The sequence below is a fragment of the Amphiprion ocellaris genome, chromosome 17 (assembly GCF_022539595.1).
Source record: "Amphiprion ocellaris isolate individual 3 ecotype Okinawa chromosome 17, ASM2253959v1, whole genome shotgun sequence".
NCBI lineage: Eukaryota > Metazoa > Chordata > Actinopteri > Pomacentridae > Amphiprion > Amphiprion ocellaris.
Window position 1 is genome coordinate 19,493,037 of NC_072782.1, and position 25,288 is coordinate 19,518,324.

The window sequence follows — 25,288 nt, forward strand, 5'->3', positions numbered from 1 at the left end:
ATATTAGTAGCCGATTAAAAGATTTCATAGAAATCAATGATAATAGTGAGGTGTCAGACACCACACTCTGGGACACCTTAAAAGTAGTTACCCGTGGTTATGTAATTTCACACGAGTCTGCTGCCAAAAAGGTGAGGGTGAAGCATCTGCGAGAGATCGTGGGCATACTTTCCACCCTCGAAACTGCGTACCAAACCTCAAACTCTGCCGAGGACTACAATAAAATTGTAAAACTTAAATATAAGTATAACTGCATTTTGGGTGGTCAAGTAAACAACCTCCTCCTAGAGTTGAAGCAAAAGCACTTTGAGACAGGCGATAAACCCGAAAGACTCCTCACACATCAACTCAGAGGCGTCCAGGCCTCAAAGTCGATTCATTGCGTAAAATAAAAATCAGTTTTAGTTTCTGATTCTTTTTTTTCAGACATTCTAGGTGAATAGATAGATGTTAATTACCTTCTTGACAGTTTCGGTGAACACTCTCGTTTTCCTCAGAAGCGTCTCACTGACAGTCTGTGACATGTCAACCGGCAGATTTTGACAGCCGGCATTTGCAGCACGCCCATTAGAGTCGCCAGATGCTCTGGGCCAACCACGCCCACGCCGTAATGGCATGTCGTGGTGAGCCCAACGGACCCGACCATGCCACCAGGCATGCCGCATCCTCCGCCGTCCTATTTCCTCCGGAGTACGGTGTCCCAGGTGTGGGAGAGCATGAAGCCTCCCTCGTCCCTGTTCATGGCTCTCTCTGCCCGCCTCCTGATCTCCATCGCCTCCTTAATCCAGCGTTTCAGTTTTTCTTCCGTTCCGATGATTCTTGCCCCGTCCCAGTCCATAACATGATTGTTCCTTTTGCAGTGGCCATATTGCAGATTTGAGATTTTCCAGTAGTGCCTTTTCTTTCTGTGATGTTGTGAGTCGTGTTGCTGTTTCCTTTTCGTATTCCTTCTGATGTTCTTTTTTCCTTGTGTGAAATGTTCTTCCTGTCTCCCCGATGTATGTGTTATTGCAAGAGTTGCATGGTATTTCGTAGATGACATTGCACTTATTGTTCTGCTCGATATTGTCTGCCAAAAGGCACCTAGAATGTCTGAAAAAAAGAATCAGAAACTAAAGTATCAACAAGAAGACATGATGAACGTTTTTGAGCTACATCAAAATCAGGCTCATTGCTGACTGACCCCAAAGACATCAACAATGGCTTTAAAGAATTTTACAGTGAACTTTACACCTCCAAATCCTGCCCTTCACACTTAGATCTAAGCAACTTTTTTGACTCTCTTATATTACCTAAACTTGATGATGCTACCAGGAGAGACCTAGACTCTGATTTCACTCTAGATGAGATAAAGTCTGCCATAAAATCATTTCCATCAGGCAAAGCAGCCGGGCCAGATGGCCTCGGCTGTGAATTTTACAAACAATTTTGTGACATTCTTGCCCCACTTCTCCTCACAGGATGACAACCAGCTCTAAGAACGGCAATGCCCTACCGAAAACGTTATACGAAGCTAACATATCATTGATTTTAAAGAAGGACAGGGATGAGACGGATCCAGCTAGCTACAGGCCTATCGCACTCCAGAATTTTGATAGAAAGGTAATTACTAAATTGCTGGCTAACTGGCTAAACAAACATTTGTCATCTATCATTCACCCCGATCAAACGGGATTCATTCCAGGCAGGTTCTCCTTTTAAACGCCATTTATGCTGACCATAGCAATACCATCGGAGCAGCTATTCTATCTCTAGATGCGCAAAAGGCCTTCGATCAGGTCGAGTGGCCCTATATGTTCGAGTCGCTACCTAGGTTTGGATTTGGTGACTCATTCATATCCTGGGTAAAACTAATATACTCGAGCCCAGTATGCTCCATTCTGACAAATGGCGACAAATCAGCTCCATTCCCCCTTCATCGCTCCGTCCAGCAAGGCTGCCCTCTCTCACCCCCCGCTCTCTTTGCAATCACGCTTGAGCCTCTCGCTCATAGCATAAGAAGTCACCCAAACATTGCTGGCTTAAAAGTAGGCCGGGTGGAAACTCTTATTAGCTTGTATGCAAATGATGTCGTACTATACTTGCAAAACTCTGAGCGATCAGTTCCCTGCCTCGCGGACACAGTCACTCTTTTTGGCAGACTATCAGGTTACACCATAAACTGGACAAAAAGTGAATTCATGCCTCTTTCCGATAACTACACGCAAGGCTTCCTAGAAAGCACCCCATTCAAAATAGTTAAGGATCACCTCAACTACCTCGGCCTGACCATACCCAAAAATCCGAAATTTATCTTTAAACTGAATTTTGTTGAATTTGTGTCAAATTTAAAACAGTGCATAGAGAAATGGAAACCCTTACCACTGTCCATGATTGGCCGTATAAATTCAGTCAAGATGGTTCCCCTCTCCAGATTCCTCTACCTTTGTCAAAATCTTCCCATATTTCTTACATCAGCATTCTGGAAGTGGACCCAACAATTTTATCTTATTTTTGAAGTTATAAAAATCATAGAATTTCCAAAATTCACCTATGCAAGCCCAAATCAGAGGGAGGACTAGGTCTGCCATCATTCAGGCACTATTATTGGGCTGCCAACACCAGGGTCCTGATGTTTTGGCAGCAGAGCTCACCAGGCAACCCAGCCCCTGAGGCCCCCTTGTGGTTGCGCATGGAGTGTGGCTCAGTAACCAACTCTACTCTACCGGCCCTGCTGTTTACCAAACTGGACAACACCAGGATCCTAAAAAGCCTAAGCTTAACCCTAAGAAACTCTTGTCAAAGTGTTGAATCAAATACGTAGGGTCCTGCACCTGCCCGAGACCTCTGCAGAAACACCAATTTGTTTCAGTCACTCCGTTTTGACACCGTGGTCAGACAAGAGTTTTCACTCCTGGAGGGAGAGGGGCCTAACCTCTATTGGAGACTTATACATTAAGGGGAAGTTTGCTTTGTTTAACTCATTGAGAGAAAAATTTTAGCTACCTCACTCACATCTCTTTTGCTACTTACAAATTAGACATTATACACAAACCAGAACTAATAAACTTGATATAAATCTGGGAAAGTACATCTTCTACGAAATTCTGAGGAGCCCCCGTCACTCCAGGCATCTCATCTCCAAGCTTGTGCACATGTTTGACTGTGATTCTGTTGCCTCTGCTGTGGAGATTAGGGAGTCCTGGGAAAAGGAACTGGGTGTGGACTTGATTGAAGATGTATGGGGCAGAAGCCTGTCTGCAATTCAGACCTGCTCGGTCAACAGCAGACACAAGCTAATTCAATTCATGGTTGTCTACCGTCTTCACTACTCAAAACAAAGACTGCACAAGCTCTACCCCTCTGTTTCAGCAACATGCGACAGGTGCCAGGCACCAGAGTGCATTTTGTCTCATGCTTTCTGGCATTGTCCTTCGCTGTCTGGGTTCTGGTCCAAAATATTTGACTGGTATTCCAAGGCTTACAAACGGCTTCTCCCATTGGACCCTACACTCGCCATTTTCGGCTGCTCTCAACTCACCCAGAGACTCCCCACTACGACGCAGCAGTCGCTGTTGCTCGGCATGACAGTGGCCAAAAGACTCATTCTTAAGGAGCGGAAGTCACCCTCTCCCCCTTCCTTCCAGAGGTGGATGACGGACATAATCCATGTTTTACAAATGGAAAAACTCCGATTCATACGGACCAACAGGGTGCAAAAAGACATCTGGGACCCATTCCTCGCGCACCTTGGCATGGGCAAAAGCTAAGAAACTGAGCTGGTTGAGCTCTTATCCCTGTGCTCGTCACACACCCACACACCTTTCAACAGCACCACGATGTAGCACTGGCAATGTACATATTTATGGGTATATATATATATATATATATATATATATATATATATATATATATATATATATATATATATATATATATATATATATATATATATATACACACACACACACACAAACACTTATTTATTTATTTATTTATTTATTTATTTTTGGCGGCTGTTTCACTTAGATTTATTTAGGATTTTTAAAAAAATTTATTATAGTCCTGTATGTCTGTGGTCGACTGCGTAGAGCCTGTTCACTTCGTTCTTCTCTGTTATGTTCAAAAAATTCAAATATTGAAAATAAAGTATTAAAAAAAACTGCAGGAAACATAAAAACACAGCAGTCTACACAGTCCTTGTTTATTGGTTTGAAATTGGTCATAGTTTTTCCAACATCTCTGAATGTCCCTCACCTTTACAGTTTCCATAGAGTTCTGATCGGTGAGCATATGATCAAAGCTAATTGTAAGTTTAGCATATTAGCTGCACTACCACTGAAGACATTGCTATTGTAGAGGTGATATTGGCATTAAACAGTAAGCAGCACACTAGATCTCCTGTTCCTTAGATGCTGGGAGTGCATGAAGACTCGTGGCCATTTTTGCATCCAACAGCAGAACATTTGGTAAGCTTTGCTTGTGGCTGTGACATTTTAGGGTGAGCAGAAGCAGCTCTAGAAAGTAAACAAACCTGAGCTAGGTGACGATTGGTTTGTGGAAATACGCAGTACTTAGGCCAAATTTTACTGGCTTTACAGCTGGGAGGTATAGTTGTATGAGGGCTTAATACACATCTTCACAGCTTTTATTTTACACCTCTAAGTTTTTAGAAACAACAATACTCGAAAAATGGATTTTCACCGTATGGGACCTTTTCACCATATGATATGGAGATGAAATATCAACATATCAATCAATTTTAACACCAATGTAGCGTTTATTTTACAGCTCAAACACATTTAAGTATGCAGTGACTCTTTAAAAGGACTAATGTAAAATTGTTAAACTTTTATTTAGATGCGCTTTTTCATAATTTCTTTTTTAGTTTTAGTTCAGTAACACCGTGTCATCTTGGGTAGGTTTATTATTTGCTACTGTATCTGCAGTCATAGTAATTTCACACCAACCTAGTAATTACCCTGTTAACCAACTCATTAGGAGGACATTTTTGTCATTATTTTATGCTATGTTTACAATGTTTAAATAACTGTGTCCCATGGAAAAAGAACACTAGCTTACCATATAAGCTTAAAATCCCTGACACTATTCACTGTAGCAGATATTAGCAGGAGTTCAAATAGTCCTGTACTCCTGCAGAGTTCAAGAAGCAGTTTGGCAAACACACTGTTTTGTGGACGGTGAAGTTCAAGCATGACAAGTTGGCACAGAAAAGTTATTTTTTATTATCTTCTGCTGAGTTTACATTGTGTCATTCCTATTGCTAGTCACTGTCAGGGTGAGCACTAAAAGAAAACATTTATTATAATAACATGAGCAGCATAAATGAGAAAGTAAAACTGAAAGAAAAAAATCCCTCTTTGTACTGGATATGATGAACCTGACTTCTGTCAGATCTGAAACTCTCCTCAGGTTCTGATAAATGTGTGTGAAAGTTCAAGTTGTATGCATGTGTGTGTGTCAAGTTGGGATTTCAATCCACAGCCACCAGATTGGCCATAAGGAAATCAGCCCTGACGCTGTGTTTTCCTCTCATATTCTGTTTTTCACCAAAGATCTCAAAGTCTAACTGCACAGAGCGAAGGTTTGAAATGAATACCATGTGTTTGAATTTCAGCAAAGTGTCTGTGTGAGAGATTTAGAATAACAAAATCTGTAGTTGCTATTAGTCTTGAGAAGCCCCCTTCAAGTGTCTGTGTGTGGGGGCCCTAATGAATTTGAGAGAAGCCCTGGCTGGCGTTTGGAGCCTCTATTGGCAGTAGACACCTCACTGTGCCTCCCCCGCCAGGTGTGGTGAGAGGGGAGAGACAGGGGCAGTAGCATAGCAGTCCTAGAAAAACATCAGTGGGATGTCTGTGCCACTCTAGGAGCACTGCGAACAGAATGTAGGTTACAACAGGTCAGACATTGAAAGTCAAGTCTGGGCCAGAGGAGGTAAACTATTCCATCTGTGTCTGTGTCTACAAATTCTGACTCTACAGCCCCCTCCTCCTCCTCCTCCTTCTCCTCCTCCTTCTCCTGCTCCTCCTCCTCTGCTAACACACACAACCTCACAGAGTCCACTCTCTCAATGCAAACAGCCACCACTGCTCTCACCATTGCTCCTGTGCTCCTTAATTCCCACCCCCTGTTTTAGTAAAAAAAAAAAAGAAAAAGAAAAAAGAAGAAAAATAAATTGAGGAAAGGCTTCTGTAGACTTGCATCATGGCAGCGCAGAGAGTTTTGATAAGCCCTGAACGCCGGGCTTCCACATCACGTTTCAGAGCTGTACGGCTCGGGAGGCTGTACGGCCGGCAGGCTGTCATCACCCAGACTGCTAGACAAATTATCAGAGGCGGCCTGCTCGCCCAGCAGGACTCATCAGGGTCTGCCAGAGTCTAGCCATGACATTCTAAGTGAGCTGTCACAACTCCTGCCGATTTCAAATGAACACAGGAGAGAGTCCAAAGCGCACACATACCGACTAACGCACTGAGAAGGGAGCAGACACGTAACACAGAATGTACTCAGCAGGCAAGCCATCAAGCACAAAATATGTTAAAGTTTCTTTATTTTTTGCAGACAGGTTGAACACGAACAGTCTGCACACCAGATAAATACAGCACAAGCTCATCTGAGTGTTCTTCCCTCTCGCAGATATGGCAGACCTGATGATCATCATCGTAAAGGGCAAGGTTTAAAGACCATGACATTGTTTGTAGAAATCAAAAGACCAAGGTCTAACGTAATTTCTTAAGAAAATACCACAGTTGCAATACGTTTTGAGAGATAGGGCATCACGTTGCCTGCCCCTCATTTGCATGACGTAGAGATCTACATTTAGCTGACATTTGATGCCTCTGGAAACAGCAGAAAAACTTTTAAACTAACCATTATCCATTTGAAATGAAGCAACACAATGTTCAAACACATTTTGGCAAACACTTTTTGTAATATAGCAAAAAATTACTAAATGAGTGGCCATATTGTTCCAGTTTAAAATCCAGTTGCAGATGATGCAATATTTGTTCAATCAGGTGCAGTCAGTGTTTGAGGGGTATAGCTTTTAGCGATCTACTGCTGAAGAACATATGTCCCATGCTGGGAATCAGTGCGAGGATCCGCTGGGCACCTTGTGAGATTTTTTCAATATTCACATCTTTATAATTTTTTTTTTTTTTTTTTTAAAGTTTTCTTTTTTTGGCTTTGTTGACAGGACAGTAGTGAGAGAGAGACAGGAAAGTGGGGAGAAGAATGGGGGAAGGACCTGCAGCAAAGGACCATGGGCTGGATTCAAACCCATGGCTGCTGCGTAGGGGACTATAGCCCCAGTTTATGGGCGCTACCGGGACACCCACATCTTTATGATCTTATTAACCGAAGTGTAAATAAGTGCTTGCTGCTGAACAATGATGGTGCTTTGATTTGTATGGGAATTCCATGGAGGGATCCCAGACACAGTGGGAACTTCTACTTTCTCCAGAAATCCTGTTATGTCCGCCCATTACTCAGATCTGTGACTTGCTGCTACAGTATATCTTGCAAAAGTGCAGTACCAGCCTTTCAAAAACATCCACCAGAGCCCTGTATGTTATTCTGTGTTTAACATGAGAAATAGTGTGACTGTCTAACCGCTGGGTATTTTTTTTTAGTATGACTAGATCACTGTTCACTTTCAAAGTCTTCATCGGTCACACGGAAACCATGAACTGGCCTCTAGCATGCTAACATCTTGTAGTATTACGAAACACAACGTCCTGATGAGGCTGCTAGGAATGCCACTAGCTGCGCAAGTATGTGGTCATAGACAAACTATTGCATTCACTAAAATACTGACAGAATGAAGGCACTAAATAAAAGGTAAAAATAAATAATAGGTACTTTCGTTTAATTTTACTGTACACATTTAAATGAATAAACATAACAACAGAAAATAAATTCACAGCATTGCCAGTGTCTCACTTCTGCCAACACAGGTTACCCTGAAGGCCATTTTCCTTAAAGGGAGAGGCTCAGTGTAAATCAATCAGTTACATACATAATGTTTCAATTTAAGAACATACTCACTGTAGATTACTCAAACACAGGTTTGTTAATCGGTTCATCATTTTTTGCAAGCCTTTGTTTTGATAAGGCTAAAATAACCACTCTCTTTATGCTTTTATTTTGAAGGCGTATTTTATTTTAATGTTGCGCGCTTTTATTTTGGCACCATTCCAGTGGCACAGGAAGTGCTTCTCTAAGAAGAGGTTGCTTGACATGAGGGAAACGCTGCCAAAAAGTAGAAAAGTAACATAAGGACGGTAGAAAAACATTTCCACGCAGTTGTTATTCAAGGCGAAGCATGTTTAAAGGCTTATAAGCACCCAGCTGGAATGAGAACAGCCCTTACGGTGTCTTTTTTGTAAGTAAAACTGACCGACAGAAAAGGTGAATTTCATGTTAAAGGTAACGTTGATGGCTGTACGTCAATAAATGCTTAAATAAATAAATGCTGTTTCAGAAAATCAGTGCATGATCCACCAAGGCAACCTGAGCAGCAGTCTCATGAACTCAGTGCAGTGGTTAAGTACAGTTACACTCACTGATATTTGCACAGAACTACGGAAACTGAGTCAATAATGTCAAAGTCAGGTCACACTAAGTAAACAGAGGAGCAGATGGACAGTTCCCAGAATGACGTTAAAGATCTTCAGAGTGAACACCATGCAGTGGCAGATTCATCTGAGAGACCACATCTGAAAGAAACAACAGAAACGAGACAAGATTGTCAGACTGATCACCAAAGTAAACCTGATGAACCACCTACATGTCCTCAATGCTCTCAACGTGCAGGGAACCCTACAGGCTCTGGTGCTTCCTTAACCAGGCTTGGTAAGTCTGACCACCACTCTGTAGCTTCATCTATGGCAGTCAAACTTGCAGAAGCAGCCACTGAACTAGCGGTGAAAGAAACCAATTATGAGATGATGATAGCTGATGAGAAACAAAAACAAGCGATTAGAGAGCTAGAGGAGCAACAACGGAAAGCCCTAGAAGCACAATGGCATGAACTGGAACGACTTCAGGCAGAGAAGGAAGTGCGAGCAGCTAAAGCCAAGTTGAAGGTGTATAGTAAGGAGACAGAACGTGAAGCTGCTAACTGCATTGATGATGAAAGGGGCAAGGAGGCCAAGAAGCTGCCTGTAACTGCAGTCCCACTATCACCTGTTGTAACACCCTCTCATACAGACATTTCCTCACTTGCTCAGGTCTTTCAAGACAGCATAGCCTTAAATAGGCTCCCTGTTCCAGAGCCATTTGTCTTCCAATACGATTCACAGAATGGAAAGCAGCATTCACCTCACTCATTGACCAAAGAGCTATCACTCCAGCCGAAAAACTTTACAATCTAAAGAAATACGTCGGTGGCCCTGCACACTAGGTGCTGGATGGCACCTTCTTCCCCAAACTGAACCATTGCTTTGGCCAGCCATTCACAATTCAGAGAGCATTCAGAGAGAAGCTAACTAATTGGCCAAGGATTCAATCTAAGGATGCTGAGGGGCTCAGAAACTTTTATGATTTTCTGAATGCCTGTCAAGATGCCATACCTCATGTTGTGAGTCTCGACATATTAAATGACTGTGAGGAAAACCAGAAGCTTGTCCATAAACTGCCAGACTGGGCAGCTTCACGCTGGAACAGACAAGTCACACAAAGCCTGAACGAGAGGAAAGAATTCCCAGGTTTCAAAGACTTTGCAACATTTATGTCTACTGAAGCTGAGATTGCCTGCAATCCGATTACATCCTTCTATGCACTTCGCGCATCAGACTCTTACACAGAGAAGAGAAACCATCGAGACACAAAGAGAAACAAGGCCAGTGTTCTCACCACTCACACAGCTACAGACAGTGTGAGCCAAAGGTCAGACCAGAAAAAGGTTAAGACTCCATGCATTCTTTGTCAGGATAATAGGCACCAGCTTCATGCATGTCCTAAGTTCACAGAGATGTTGTTGATGGAGCGACGTGACTACATAAAGGAGAAGAAACTCTGCTATGGATGCCTAAAATCTGGCCATGGTGCAAAGGAGTGTCGTCATCGTCACTTCTGTGACAACTGCAAAGGTAAGCATCCTACAGTCCATAACTACAACTACAAAAGGGAAAGGTCTTCCTCAGAGATGGGGCCAAATCAAGGTGCTGCTGTAACATCATTCAGTGTAGCAGATGAAGGTTCGTCTCGCACATCGATGATGATACCAGTGTGGTTGTCATCTAAAAACAATACAACTGTTGAGAAACTTGTCTACACTCTACTGGACACTCAGAGTGATACTACATTTATCGACAAGGAAGTGAGTGACAGTTTGACTGCTGAAAGGCATCCAGTGAAGCTGAAGTTGACAACCATGAGTGGAGCGAACATAGTTCTCACAAGTGAGAGTGTTTTTGGTCTTTGTGTAAGAGGATACAGTTCTGCTATTCAGGTTGATCTCCCTGTTGTCTACACAAAGGACTGCATACCAGCGAATCATGCTCACATTCCCACTTGTGAGACAGCCAAGCAATGGGGTCATCTCAGAGAAATAGCAGATGAGATCCAACCACTGAAGGACTGTGAGGTGGGGCTTCTGATGGGCTTCAACTGCTCCAGAGCCATGGTACCAAGGCAAGTCATCCCCGGAGGAGATGAGGAACCATACGCTGTACGGACAGATTTAGGGTGGAGCATTGTGCGCCGTTCATCTCAAACCCATAATTTGCAGAGCACACGTCACCTGTGTCACAGAATCACAGCTAAAGAGCTACCTCCAGTAACTCCTGCTGATGCTATTCGCATTCTAGAATCTGACTTCAAGGATGGCAGCGAAGACAGTAAAACAGTATCACAAGATGACATCATCTTTCTCAACAAGCTGGACAAGGGCATATGGAAAAACACACGGCCACTACGAAATGTCTCTGCCCTTCAAAAACAGGCCCAGCTTGCCTGACAACAAAAACTCAGCCATGATACGCCTCAACCACCTCAAAAGGAGGCTGCAACGGGATGAAAGGTACAAGGAGCAGTACGTCAAGTTCATGGAAGAGGTCATTGAAAGGGGAGATGCAGAGTAGATCAAGGACTGTAGGAGTGAAGGTGAGAGATGGTACATTCCCCATCACGGTGTGCATCAATGCAAAGAAGCCAGATAAGCTTCGCGTTGTGTTCGATTGCTCTGCCAGACACAAAGGGACCAGTTTAAATGACCACCTCCTCTCAGGGCCTGACATGCTGAACAACTTGAGCGGAGTGCTCATTTGCTTTTGTCAGCACCCTGTTGCATTGATGTGTGACATTGAAAAAATATTCCATGAATTTCATGTGGATGAGGCTGACCGCAACTACCTGCGCTTTCTTTGGTGGAAGAAAGGAGACTTGAACTCATCACCTTGTGAGTTCCGTATGAAGGTGCACCTGTTTGGTGCAGCCTCTTCCCCTGGACGTCCCAACTTTGGGCTGAAACATCTCGCTAAGGAGAATAGTAACCGTTACCCTAAAGCCTCAGTTTATAGTGAGAAATTTCTGTCGACGACAGTCTTGCAAGTGTTGAAAGCACTGAAGACGCCACTCAGCTTGCTAGAGAAGCTCACGAACTCTGTGCCACAGGTGGTCTATGACTACACAAGTTTGTGTCAAATGACAGAGACGTTCTAGAGAGTATACCATCCTCTGAACGGGCAACTGATGTGAAAAATATGGATCTGTCATTCAATGACCTACCGCTTGAGAGAGCACTTGGGATACAGTGGGATGTGGATTCTGACCATTTTCAGTTTTGTGTCAGCCTCAAGGATCAGCCTGCAACACGTCGTGGCATTCTGTCTACATTTGCCTCCTTGTTTGCTTGTTTGATCCCCTTGGGTTTGTGGCGCCAGTTCTGCTCAAGGCAAAGACTATTCTTCAGGAGAGGTGTAGGTGAGGCACCGGCTGGGATGATCCACTCCGTGAAGACCTTCGACCAAAATGGGAACAGTGGAGAAGTGATCTAGCCCAATTAAATAATATCACCATACCCCGCACATACTCACCTGTTGGGTTTGGCAAGGTCTTGAAGACAGAGCTGCATCATTTCTTGGACGCTAGCTTGAAGGGCTATGGTCAGTGTTCCTACCTGAGGCTTCAAAATGAAAATGGAGATGTTCATTGTGCCCTAGTTGTAGGAAAATCACGTGTCTCTCCATCAAAGGTCACAACTGTCCCAAGGTTGGAGTTGGCAGCTGCAGTTGTTTCTGTCAAGATGAGCAACATGCTGAAGGAGGAACTTGTAACTGTTGTAACTGAGGAGTTTTTCTGGACCGACTCTAAGGTGGGATACATTAAAAATGAAGCACGGCGATTCCATACCTTTGTGGCTAATCGTGTTCAGAAGATTCACCTGAGCTCACCCCCTCAGCAATGGAGACATGTTTCAACCAATGAAAATCCTGCTGACCATGCTTCCAGGGGCTTGAGTGCAAATTAGCTCCTGTCATCCACCTGGCTCACTGGACCCAAGTTCTTGTGGAACAAGGAAATTAAGCTGCCAGCAGATGAAATCCCAGAGTTGACAATTGGAGATCCAGAGGTCAGAAGTGCTCTAGCACTCAGCACAAGAACTACAGAACAAGAAAGTCTGGTTGATTGCTTGTCCAAGTTCTCATCCTGGTCACTGGCTACTCGAGCAGTTGCACGCATTTTAAGGCGTATCAGCAACAATAAATCAAACAACCTCACCACTGTAACAGAACAAGAAGATGCAGAATGCTGCATAATCAAAAATCTTCAGAAAAATGTGTATCAAGAAGAGTTGAAACTGTTGAGCAAAGGGAACACCTTACCATCTCACAATCCACTGTACTTTCTTGATGCCTTTCTCGATAAAGATGGTATCCTCAGGGTGGGAGAAAGACTGTGTAACTCCTCTCTTCCCAACTCTATCAAGCACCCTGCAGTCATTCCTAAAAATCATCACATTACACAAATAGCTCATCATCACCACGGGATAAAACATCAAGGAAAAGGTCTCACCATTAATGAAATCAGGTCCCATGGCTACTGGATTCCAGGAATCAACCAGGCAGTAGCATCATGCATTTGTCAATGCGTCACCTGCAGACGGCACCGAAAACCAATGGAAGAGCAAAGGATGGCAGATCTACCACCTAAACGTGTAGAACTATCACCCCCCTTCACCTTCTGTGGAATGGACTGCTTTGGCCCATTCCTCACGAAGCATGGAAGAAAGGAGAAGAAGAGGTATGGTCTTCTCATCACTTGCCTTAGCTCTCATGCTGTTCATATTGAGATGCTAGACGGCATGTCTACTGATGCCCTCATCAATGGCCTTCGATTTTTCATTGCAATTAAGTGCTGCCACTAACGACGAATCGATGAATCGCCTGAGCACGATACGTCATCAAAAGCGGAAGTGAGCGCGCAATGCAACAGCAATCACCATCCGAGTGGAGCGCGTAACACGGATGGACATCCGCGCTGATATATATTATATATGCACGATACAGCGCAGGCATTCGCGTTTACAATACAGCGCAGATGGCCGTCTGTGTTACATGCTCCACTCGGACGGTGATTACTGTTGCATTGCACGCTCACTTCCGCTTTTGATGAAGTGTCGTGCTCAGGCGATTCGTCATTAGTGGCAGCCCTAATTGCCATATGAGGTGCTGTTCATCACATCAAGTCCGATCAAGGAACTAACATCGTTGGAGCCAAAAATGAGCTCAAGGAAGCTCTTAAAGAAGTCAGTGCAGACCGGCTGACTACATTTCTTTCTGAGAAACAGTGCAACTTTTGCATGAACGCACCTCATTCAAGCCATGCTGGAGGGGTGTGGGAAAGAGAAATTAGGACAGTGAAAAGCGTCTTAAGGTCCATGTTCGCTCTTTCCTCTGGCAGGCTAAATGATGCTTCGCTGCGGGCCTTCCTCTATGAAGCTATGGCAATCATCAACAGCCGACCACTGACTATTAACAACCTCAGTGACCCCCATAGCCTTGAGCCACTCATCCCTAATAGTCTTTTGACTATGAAAAGTGTCAAGACCTTACCTCCCCCTGGTGAGTTCGTCAGAGAGGACATTTATGGCAAGAGGAGGTGGTGACATGTTGAATACCTGGCCGAGCAGTTTTGGAGTCGATGGCGAAAAGAACAACTTGCCAACATCGCTCTCAGACAGTGTTGGCATACACCAAGGAGGAATCTACAAGTTGGAGATGTCGTCATAATGAAAGGAGAGAATGCCTGCAGGAATGAGTGGAGATTGGGCAGAGTATCAGAAGCCACTACTGACAAAGACGGACTAGTAAGGAGAGTTATGGTCTGCCTTGGTGACAGGGACCTTGGCAAGAAAGGGGAGCGTCTCCACAAGATGTCTGAAGTCAAGCGCCCAGTTCAGAAGCTAGTCCTGCTACTAGAGACTGATTAAACTTGCTTATCCCTCTATATTTCAGAATACTCTCGTCCCATAACTTGTAAGCTTGCAAGGTTTATAGTGGTTATTTGTTCTTTACATAGGTTGTTCCAGCTCTTACAAAGGGAATGTTATTTTCAGTTAGAAATCATTCGCGCTTAATGTAAACTGTATACCATTTCATTAATTGCTCATGATTTGGTGGGAGTGTAAATCACTCAGTTACATACATAATATTTCAAGTTAAGAACATGCTCACTGTAAATTACTCAAATACAGGTTTGTTAATCAGTTCATCATTTTTGCAAGCCTTTGTTTTGATAAGACTAAAATAACCGCTTTCTTTATGCTTTTATTTTGAAGGCGTATTTTATTTTAATGTTGTGCGCTTTTATTTTGGCACCATTCCAGTGGCACAGGGAGTGCTTCTCTAAGAAGAGGTTGCTTGACATGAGGGAAATACTGCCGAAAAGTAGAAAAGTAGCATAAAAACAGAAGAAAAACATTTCTGCGCGGTTGTTGTTCAAGGCGAAGCATGTTTAAAGGCTCATAAGCACCCAGCTGGAATGAGAACAGCCCTTACGGTGTTTTTTTTTTTTTTTTTTTTAAGTAAAACAGATGGACAGAAAAGGTGAATTTCATGAATTTAACGTTGATGGCTGTAAGTCAATAAACGCTTTAAGAAACATCAGTACGCTTCACCATTGTCTGGCTGGGGTTTGCTACACTCAGCCAGAAACAAATAGTGTCACTGCACCTCAGATTATAGCTTCTCCTACCAGTTAGTCTGACTCATATGATGTGGATTGTGGGTACAAGCCTGCCATTAGCCGCTCATTTCAGCTCTGTTTAATCATCAATGACAGGGCTATCTGATTCCATGTAGCTATGAAATCTGATTTTAGTACAGCTCACGACTAAAACAACTATAGAATGGGCTGACAGAGTCAGACTATCCAACAGTTAACCACAAGCAAAGCTCATGTCTTCAGACTTGAAGATTCTCAGTCAAATTGTGAATCTTTGACTGATCCTTTGAACTTTTTTGTCATTAAGGAATTTCACTCACATGTCAGCCTCGTGGAGACACTAGAGGAAAGGTTAGAGAACCAGCAAAATCATTAGGATTCAACCTCTGGGGACAAAAAATCAGTGTGGTTCCTACAAAGAATGCTAAAGATATTGTGGGTAGCAAGAGTAACCAAGGAAGAGGTGCTTACGAGAGCAAATGCGAAAAGAATAAGGCTGGCAACCATCAAATCGAGAAAAATTAAATTCCTAGGACATGTTATAAGGAGGAATAGCATAGAGAATCTTGCAATAACAGGCAACATAGAAGGGAAGAAAGCCAGAGGACACCAGAGAATGACATACACTCTATTGCCAAAAGTATTCGCTCACCTGCCTTGACTCGCATATGAACGTAAGTGACATCCCATTCCTAATCCATAGGGTTCAATATGACGTCGGTCCACCCTTTGCAGCTATAACAGCGTCAGCTCTTCTGGGAAGGATGTCCACAAGGTTTAGGAGTGTGTTTATGGGAATTTTTGACCATTCTTCCAAAAGCACATTTGTGAGGTCACACACTGATGTTGGACCAGAAGGCCTGACTCTAGAGTCTCCACTCTAATTCATCCCAAAGGTGTTCTATCGGGTTGAGGTCAGGACTCTGTGCAGGCCAGTCAAGTTCATCCACACCAGACTCTGTCATCCATGTCTTTATGGACCTTGCTTTGTGCATTGGTGCACAGTCATGTTGGAAGAGGAAGGGACCAGCTCCAAACTGTTCCCACAAAGTTGGGAGCATGGAATTGTCCAAAATGTCTTGGTATGCTGAAGCATTCAGAGTTCCTTTCACTGGAACTAAGGGGCCAAGCCCAGCTCCTGAAAAACAACCCCACACCATAATCCCCCCTCCACCAAACTTTACACTTGGCACAATTCAGTCCAACAAGTATCGTTCTCCTGGCAACCACCAAACCCAGACTCGTCCATCAGATTGCCAGATGGAGAAGCACGATTCGTCACTCCAGAGAACACGTTTCCACTGCTCTAGAGTCCAGTGGCGGCGTGCTTTACACCACTGCATCCCACGCTTTGCATTGCACTTGGTGATGTATGGCTTGGATGCAGCTGCTCGGCCATGGAAACCCATTCCATGAAGCTCTCTGCTGAAGCACTGTTCTTGAGCTAATCTGAAGGCCACATGAAGTTTGAAGGTCTGTAGCGATTGACTCTGCAGAAAGTTGGCGACCTCTTCGCACTATGTGCCTCAGCATCCGCTGACCCCGCTCCATCAGTTTACGTGTCCTACCACTTGGTGGCTGAGTTGCTGTCATTCCCACACACTTCCACTTTCTTATAATACAGCTGACAGTTGACTGTGGAATATTTAGGAGTGAGGAAATGTCACAACTGGATTTGTTGCACAGGTGGCATCCTATCACAGTTCCGCGCTGGAATTCACTGAGCTCCTGAGAGCGATCCATTCTTTCACAAATGTTTGTAAAAGCAGTCTGCATGCCTAGGTGCTTGATTTTATACACCTGTGGCCATGGAAGTGATTGGAACACCTGATTCTGATTATTTGGATGGGTGAGCGAATACTTTTGGAAATATAGTGTATATTGACATCAAGGACTGGACATATACATCGAAGGCTACATTGTACTACTACAACGTACGACAGAGAAAAGTGGAAAGGCTGGTCATCACCACGATTAAGCAAGACACCTAATAAGAAGAAGACCATAAATCTCTAGAATTCATGGTAGCCCATCCTGTAGCGGTTGAGATAATTCGGTCTAAATGTAAGTGGTGACATTTCCTTCCCTCCGACCATGCTGCTGTCCTGGTCAGCAGGTTTTCCCTGTCCACAACAAAACCCAACAGCTTTCTGATTCTCCACTCAGACATGGATGCAGCTCACTGACTAAAGACAGGGTCTGCAGTTGATCAATCATCCTGTTTTGTTGTTTAGATTTCCTGACAGCATTCACACAACAGCTGAAGTAATCCTGCCAGTGTTTTATCAGTAAAGTGCCTGACATTGCTGTCTCCTGGGAGGAATGCTCTGATTCTTTAAACTGTCTTTGGAGGAAGAGAACCTGACAGAGGGAATGAAAGACACTGTTCTCTGGGGACCAGGGTTTCTTTCAGGATGTTTTAGTTGCTAAGACGTTTCCAGACTGTGAGCCTGATGACACCTTTTTCTTTTAGTAGTTTTAGCTGCAATTTTAATGCCTGCATTAATATGATCCTATACTGACAAACTAGACTCACAATCATGTTTTAGCATTTTTTGTCTGGTGACCCCTGTGTCTTTAAATTCCTGCTGAGCTTAAAGTGTGTGTTCAAAACAGTGTGTGTGACCTAGGCTTAACATGGCTGGATATTGGCTTCCCACAGGCAACAATACACAGTATTTTGGAAATATTTTGGGTTTATTCCAGCGTATTTCTTTAAAATTAAGTTATGACATGTTTGTTTTAATTAAAACTTGTGGTTCACAGCATATTGTGATAAATTTAAAGCTGCATTAATCATTGTTTTTATATTCACAGCAGATTATTTGACTGTGTACAGATAAAAGTGAAAAAACCCAGAGAAATATCACATTGTACTTCTGAAATCTAGACGTTTTTTAGCTCATCATTTTTAATTTTTGGCCCTCAGGAGAAAAAAATCTGCTATTTGCAGAAACGTAGCAAAATTATTTATAAGATGTTTATGCTGCATGAAGGTGCAACTTTAACGTTGATTCTCAAAATTACAATCACAAATAACTGAGTAGAGTAGAAAGGAGTGCAAGTCACTTTGCAATCACTGTTTCTACAGAACAAGTAAACAGGGCTGATACACAGTATGTAAAACAGCCAATTTAATTATGCATAAATTCGTATTCATTTTGTTTATTTATTTTCAGTATACTATAGGTCTTGGTTAACAATGGGGAAAAAGACAAAAGAGTATGGAAAATGTATTTTTGCAACTTAGGTAGATTGCAGGAGTCTGCTCTCATCCTTCTCCTACACACCTTCATTAGTTCGTTAATTTTTATTTCATTCATTGTCAAAAGGAAAAAACAATTCAGTATAATACAAAAACAAAATCTTCCAAACTTCTGAATGAAAGGGAGCTGAAAGAAGAATAAACTTATGTAATCTGCCCCTTTATAATAAACAATCAGTTCACAATGAGCATTAAAACCAAACAACGAAATGACTATAAAGTCTGAGAGGCCTGCACAGCCACTCTCACTCATGTCAGAGTTTTCTCTCAAACACTATGATACTCTTAATTCATTTCTTTGTATTTTAATAATATGCTGGTGTTAATGACATTTTTAAATCTCGTGATTTAGATTCTTTTGGTTCCTTGTCGATTGAAATGCAACACCTGCCTCATGAAACTGATGTACAATGAGTCCCTTGTAGCAACATTAACAGCGTACACGTTGTCAGTTGTTAAATAATAATATAATAATAATAAATTTTATTTATAAAGCGCTTTTCCAAAAACTCAAAGACGCTGTACATAAAATACAATAAGATAAAACAAAACTGTTAATTAAAATCAATAGATAGTAAAACAAGTTCAAGATAAAATACAGAATCACTTAAGGAAAGCAGATCTAAAAAGGTGAGTCTTTAAAAGGGATTTAAATGTGGTGAGGTTGGTGCAGTCACGGAGGGCATGGGGGAGTGAGTTCCAGAGTGTGGGGGCGGCAATGGCGAAGGCTCTGTCCCCCCAATGTCGCCGGCTGGTCCTGTGCGGGATGGAAAGGAGGTTTGTGTGGGAGGAGCGGAGATTCCTGGGGGGGGTGTAGGGGAGGAGCAAATCGGTAAGGTAAGAGGGGGCAAGATTATGGATGGACTTGAAGGTGAGGAGAAGCAGTTTGTACTGGATGCGGTGTGAAATGGGGAGCCAATGGAGGTTCTGCAGGACGGGGGTGATATGGTCGTGAGAACAGGTTCGGGTGAGGAGTCGGGCAGCGGAGTTTTGAATGAGTTGAAGTTTATTGAGAACTTTGGAGGTGGAGCCGAAGAGAATGCTATTGCAGTAGTCAAGGCGGGAAGTGACGAAGGCATGAATGAGGGTTTCAGCGGCTGAGAAGGAGAGGAAGGGGCGGAGACGGGCGATGTTGCGGAGATGGAAATAGGCAGTTTTGGTGATCTGATTAATGTGGGGTTCAAAAGTGAGGTTGCTGTCAAATATCACACCGAGGTTGCGGATGTGAGCAGAAGGAGATAGGGTGGAGTTATCAATGGTAATGGGGGGGTGGGGAAATGGTGTGAGTGATTTAGGTCCAATAAAGATGAGATCAGTCTTGTCGCAGTTTAGCAGGAGAAAATTTTTCCTCATCCAGGATTTAATGTCGGCCAAGCAGCTGGAGAGAGAGGGGAGGGTGGTGGTGGCGGTGGTGTTGGTGGAGATGTAGAGTTGGATATCGTCGGCGTAGCAATGGAAGTGTAGGTTGTGGTGGCAGATGATGTTGCCGAGGGGGAGGAGGTACAGGATAAAGAGGAGGGGGCCAAGGACTGATCCTTGAGGGACACCATGGGACGGGGGGCGGTGGCGGATGTGCAGTTGTTGACCTTGATGAATTGTTGTCGATTTGTGAGATATGATGTGAACCAGGTGAGGGCGGTGCCGGTGATGTTAATGGAGGATTGAAGGCGGGACAGGAGGATGGAGTGATTGATTGTGTCAAATGCTGCAGAGAGGTCGAGAAGAATGAGGATGGTGACTTGTCCAGAGTCTGAGGAGAGGAGGAGATCGTTGGTGACCTTGAGGAGAGCAGTTTCAGTGCTGTGATGAGAGCGGAATCCGGATTGAAAGGTTTCATACAGGTTGTTGGAGGTGAGATGAGTTTTCAACTGGGCAGCGACGACACGTTCTAATGTTTTGGATAAGAAGGGGAGGTTGGAGATGGGCCGGAAGTTGTGAGGGGAGGTTGGATCCAAACCAGGTTTTTTGAGGATGGGGGAGACAGAGGCGAGCTTGAGGGGTGAGGGGACACAGCCAGTACTGAGGGAAGTGTTGATGATGTTAGAGATGAGGGGGGAGATAACAGGGAGGCAGTTTTTGAGGAGGTCAGTGGGGATGGGGTCCAGGCAGGATGTGGAGTTTTTAGTTCCAGTGATGAATTTGGGCAGGTCCAGGGGGGGAAACGGGCGAGAAGTGGGCCAGGGGGGGAAAGTTCAGAGGGTTTGGTGGAGGAGAGGGGGGATCAAGTGAGGTGGGAGAGGTGACAAAGGCTGCTGTGGATGGAGATGATTTTGTTATGGAAAAAAGAGAGGAATAGGTTGCACTTGTCAGTGGTGAACGAGTTTGAGACGGTGTCCGGGGGGGCAAGGAGTTTATTGACAGTTGAGAAGAGGGACTTGGGGTTGTTGGAGCTGGTATTGATCAGGTCAGAGTAGAAAGTGGACCGTGCAGATTTCAGGGCGTCTTTGTATTGTTGGAGGAAGTCGGAGTAGGCTTGACGGTGAACTGTCAGGTTTGTTTTCTTGACAAGACGTTCCAGCTGTCGTTTATGGGCTTTCATGCGGTGGAGTTCGGGGGTGTACCATGGAGCAGAGTGGGAGAAAGTGACTAATTTGGATTTGAGGGGAGCAAGCTGATCAAGACAGGAAGAGAGAGTATGATTATAGTGGTTGATGAGGTCAGTGGGGTTATTGATTGATGGGGGAGGGGAGATGGACAATGCAGTGGTCAGTGAGGCGGAGAATACAGAGGGGGAGAGTGATCTAGTGTTTCTAAAAAAGATTGTCCGTTTTTCCTTGGGCAGGGGGGTGGGGAGGCTGATGTCCATAGTTATTGCTAGGTGGTCAGAGATGGAGAGATGACAGCTGGAGATATTTAGGACTGTAAGACCAGAGGAGCAAACCAGATCGAGGATGTGTCCATGGTTGTGGGTGGGGAATTTGACATGCTGGGTGAGGTTGAGTGATTGTAGGAGGTCTAGGAAGTCAGAGGCAGATTTACTGTGAAGGTTGTCCATGTGAAAGTTGAAGTCACCAAGGATGAGGACTGATGGAGATGTAGCTAATAGCTGGGTGGCAAAGTGGGAAAAGTCAGGGAGAAATGAGGGGTTTGGTTTAGGTGGGCGGTAAATGATAGCAGTGACCATTGGGGTGGGACCGGGTAATTTAAAAACAAGGTGTTCAAAGGAGGGGGAGGCAGGGATGGAAAGTGGGATGGTTGTGAAGACCTGTTTGTGGATGACTGCGATGCCGCCTCCTCGACCTTCTGGGCGGGGTGAGTTGAGGTACGTGTATCCGGAGGGAGTGGCTTGGTTGAGTGGGTAGAAGTCCAGTGGTTTGTGCCATGTTTCGGTTAGACAGAGGAAGTCCAGTTTATTGTCCAGGATGAATAATTGTAGAATGGGGCCTTTGCTGGTGACGGAGCGGGTGTTGAAGAGGGCAAAGTTCAGGTGAAGTGTGGATGTGTGATTAGGGGAGGGCTTCTGGGGACAAGGCTGTGAGGTCCGTGGAAGTGGGCGAAGGTTAGCAAAATGGCAGTTTCTGAGGGAGGGCTGCCGAGGTTGTCTGAAGCTGATGATGGTGGGGATTTGGCAGCTAGTTGAATTCTGGTAGAGCCGGGGTGACGGGCAGGGGGAGCCAGAGGGGGGAGGCAGTGGGTGTGCTGGAGGGGAAGATGGGGGGAGTTCCAGGTGGGGACAGAGGGGGGCGCTGTAGCTGGGAGGCGGTTCAGTGGAGCGTGAAGAAGAGATGGATGTAAACACTGGCACTAGTCAGTCTGAAGTGTGGACGGTGTATTGGATATTTGAGACTAAAAGTGATCTGCCGGACCTGTTTGGATGAATGCCATCACTGTTAAAATATTCTGGCCTGTTCCAGAAACAGTTAAAATTGTCAATAAAGTTAATTCTGCTGGCACAGCAGAACGAGCTAATCCAGGTGTTCAGGCTGAGCAGTCTGCTGAAGCGCTCAGAATTGTTGTTCACCATTGGTAGGGGCCCGCTAATAAAAATAGACTTTCCGCAGTCTTTCAGTAAGTCCGTCAGATATTGAAAATCACGTTTTGTCTGCTCAGACTGGGGGCGCGCTGTGTCGTTGCAGCCGACGTGAAGGATAATGCGGTGTACAGAGGAGGGGAGTGAGCGGAGAACGGAAGGAATTTTAACAGCGATATCTGCAGCTGTAGCACCGGGGAATGACAGTGTGATAGCGTTAAAGAACCTGATGCCTCTCATGATACTGTCGCCAATGATGAGCGTAGTGGGGGCGAAGAGTGGGGCAAGTGGTGGACGGGAGGTTGTGAACTTACGGGAGAGGTGGAGTGGAGGGCTTCCAGCTGAGGTTGCGTCGGGGCTGGTGTGCAGAGGAGCCGCCGCGGGTGCCAGCTGTCCCTGTGGCTCGGTGTCGGTAAGGGGGGAGGTGATGGTGGAGCGATGGAAACGCAGCGATGAGGAGTCTACAAACTCGCGTTGTAGACAGCTGCTATGATGGTCCAAATCTTTGCCGACGGACCCGGCGGAGTGGCGGCGAACCGCGTCCCGCAGCAGACGTCGTCGGGAGGTTGCGGAGGATATCCGGGTTTGGGACCGCTGGGTTTGTTGCTCTCCGGAGGAGGACCGAGTGCTGCCGGTCGCCCGCGGAGGGGAGACCCTGCAGGTGGAGCCAGGCTGAGCCCCGGGGCCACCGCACGTTTGCGCGGAGGTGGTCTTTGCGCCGGCGTCCAGCGGCGACCGGGAGGTAGCCGCCCCCGATGAGGAGGCCGGCTGATCCGCAGCGTTGGACGTCGGGGGGTCCAGAGCCTTTGAGCCTTTGACCTGAGAAATCTATACAAAAGTCTGGAACTGTGAGTCTGGAAAACTGTGGTATTTTGAAATTGAAAATGTGAAGGAACCCTGCTCCCTGAACTCAAACTTCACTAAACTCCGTATTGTTACAAGGGAAGCTTATTTATCCATAAATGTATCTGTAAAGTTCTACTTTTAAAATCTCCAAACTACCTCACGCACGCCCAGTATAGGAATATCTACCTTAACCTTAAATATCTCTTACGTACAAACAGGAATAGCTTCTGTGTGCCTTTTAAGTGGGATGAACTGCAATCTGCTTTCAAGCTGGATTCTTTCAAACACTTTGGAGACTGCAAAGTCACTAACTGGTGTTTTTCTGACTCCTGTAATCGCTTTTGTTCAGTTGTTAATTGTTTTTTTTATTACTTTTGTAAAGGGTTTTTGTTAATCCCTGTGATTACCTGGGTTTAGTTGTGTTGTGTCTGTGTGTTGATTGTGTGTTTGTTGGATTATGAAGGTTTCAGGTTCTCAGGAGTCTCACGTGTCTCTCTTTACTAGAATTTCAAGACAGCAATGCCTCTGTAATGATTCACTGACTTTTACTGGCTGACTGTATCACAGCTTTCAGAACAAGTCTGACAAACCCATATTTAATGAGATACAGTACTTTTATTGTGTCACACTTTTAATTTTTTTTGCATTTGTCCGTTTTTGATTAATTGCAATGTTTTTTTCATATTCATTTTTTTCCCATTTTTTGACATTGCTATTGAACTCCCTCTAGGTAGTTCTGCACAGTATGATTTAGTGGATCCTCTGCCACCGTTCTTTGAACTCTCTCCACCTCTCTCCATCTGATTTAGGATGGGCCACGTTCTACACTTTGATGAGCAAACCAGAAAAGTCAAGGATGCCAACATGCAGGATGAGGACACATTCGAGATCTACGACCCACGCAACCCCGTCAACAAGCGCAGGAGAGAGGAGAGCAAGAAGATCATGAAGGAGAAGAAGGCCAAGAGGTGAGGTCAAAGGCTGGGTCTGAAAAACCGGCCATACAGCATCCTGCCTGTCCGCTTTTCCACTTCAATCCCCTTCAGTCTCCCGGTTCCAACATCTGGATTGAGGATGCTGAGTGCATACCGTTGCTATAATCTGTGGTGGAACAGCTTCCTCACTTGGAACAGCTGCAGCTGAACAATGTTCAGTCCCTCACCAGGAGTTAGACGGTGGTCATAGTTAAGATAGTTGATTACATGTAATACTGTTAACTTTTTATGCTTTATTGTTTTCTGTTTATGTTGTCTGCAGCTTAAATGTGAGCCTTTGACTTAGTCTGACAAATAAACAAAATTTATAAACAGTCTATCTGACTCTCTTTTATTTGAGTTTAAATCAAGTGGACATTTTATTAGGTACACCTGGATTATCTAATTTAGTCTGATACAGCAGCCATACAACAACTATACATATACACTACTGTTCAAAAATTAGGGGTCACTCAGACAATTTCATGTTTTCCATGAAAACACACTTTTATTCATGTGCTAACATAACCGCACAAGGGTTTTCTAATCATCAATTAGCCTTTCAACACCATTAGCTAACACAATGTAGCATTAGAACACAGGAGTGATGGTTGCTGGAAATGTTCCTCTGTACCCCTATGTTTTATGATTTATGGCATTATAACTGTGTCATACTGCACTGGAGACATTTTTGAGTTCTCTCTACTTGTAGTCATGGTTGTGCTGTTTCCATAGAGATGCAGGACTTTATGTTGCTGGAAAAAAAAAAAAAAGCCCACAGAAAGTAAAAGCGGGACAGGAGCAAAATACGAGGGTTCAAAGAGTTAAAAATCAATTAGAAATCAATCAGAAAAATTGCAATTGTTATCTATACTTAGTTAACCACTAGTAGTTAAGGCATACGCTACTGGTCAAAAGTTTGGGGTCACTCAGAAATGTCCTTATTTTTGAAAAAAAAAAAGCACTTTTTTCAATGAAGATATTAAATTAATCAGAAATATAGTCTAGTCTCATTTACCACATTAACAATGTGGTAAATGAGACTAGACTATATTTTTGATTAAT

The 25,288-nt window shown here is 44.2% G+C and overlaps 1 protein-coding gene across 1 annotated transcript in view; it reads left to right on the plus strand.

Moving 5' to 3' along the window:
* Positions 1-24,561, plus strand: part of cwc27 (CWC27 spliceosome associated cyclophilin) — a 62,768-nt gene extending 38,207 nt beyond the window's left edge. Inside the window, exon 14 of the mRNA XM_023267247.3 lies at positions 24,059-24,561. Coding sequence (XP_023123015.2) covers positions 24,059-24,221 — 163 coding nt within the window. The 3' untranslated portion in view covers positions 24,222-24,561. The remainder of the gene's footprint in view (positions 1-24,058) is intronic.
* The last annotated feature ends 727 nt before the right edge of the window (positions 24,562-25,288 follow it).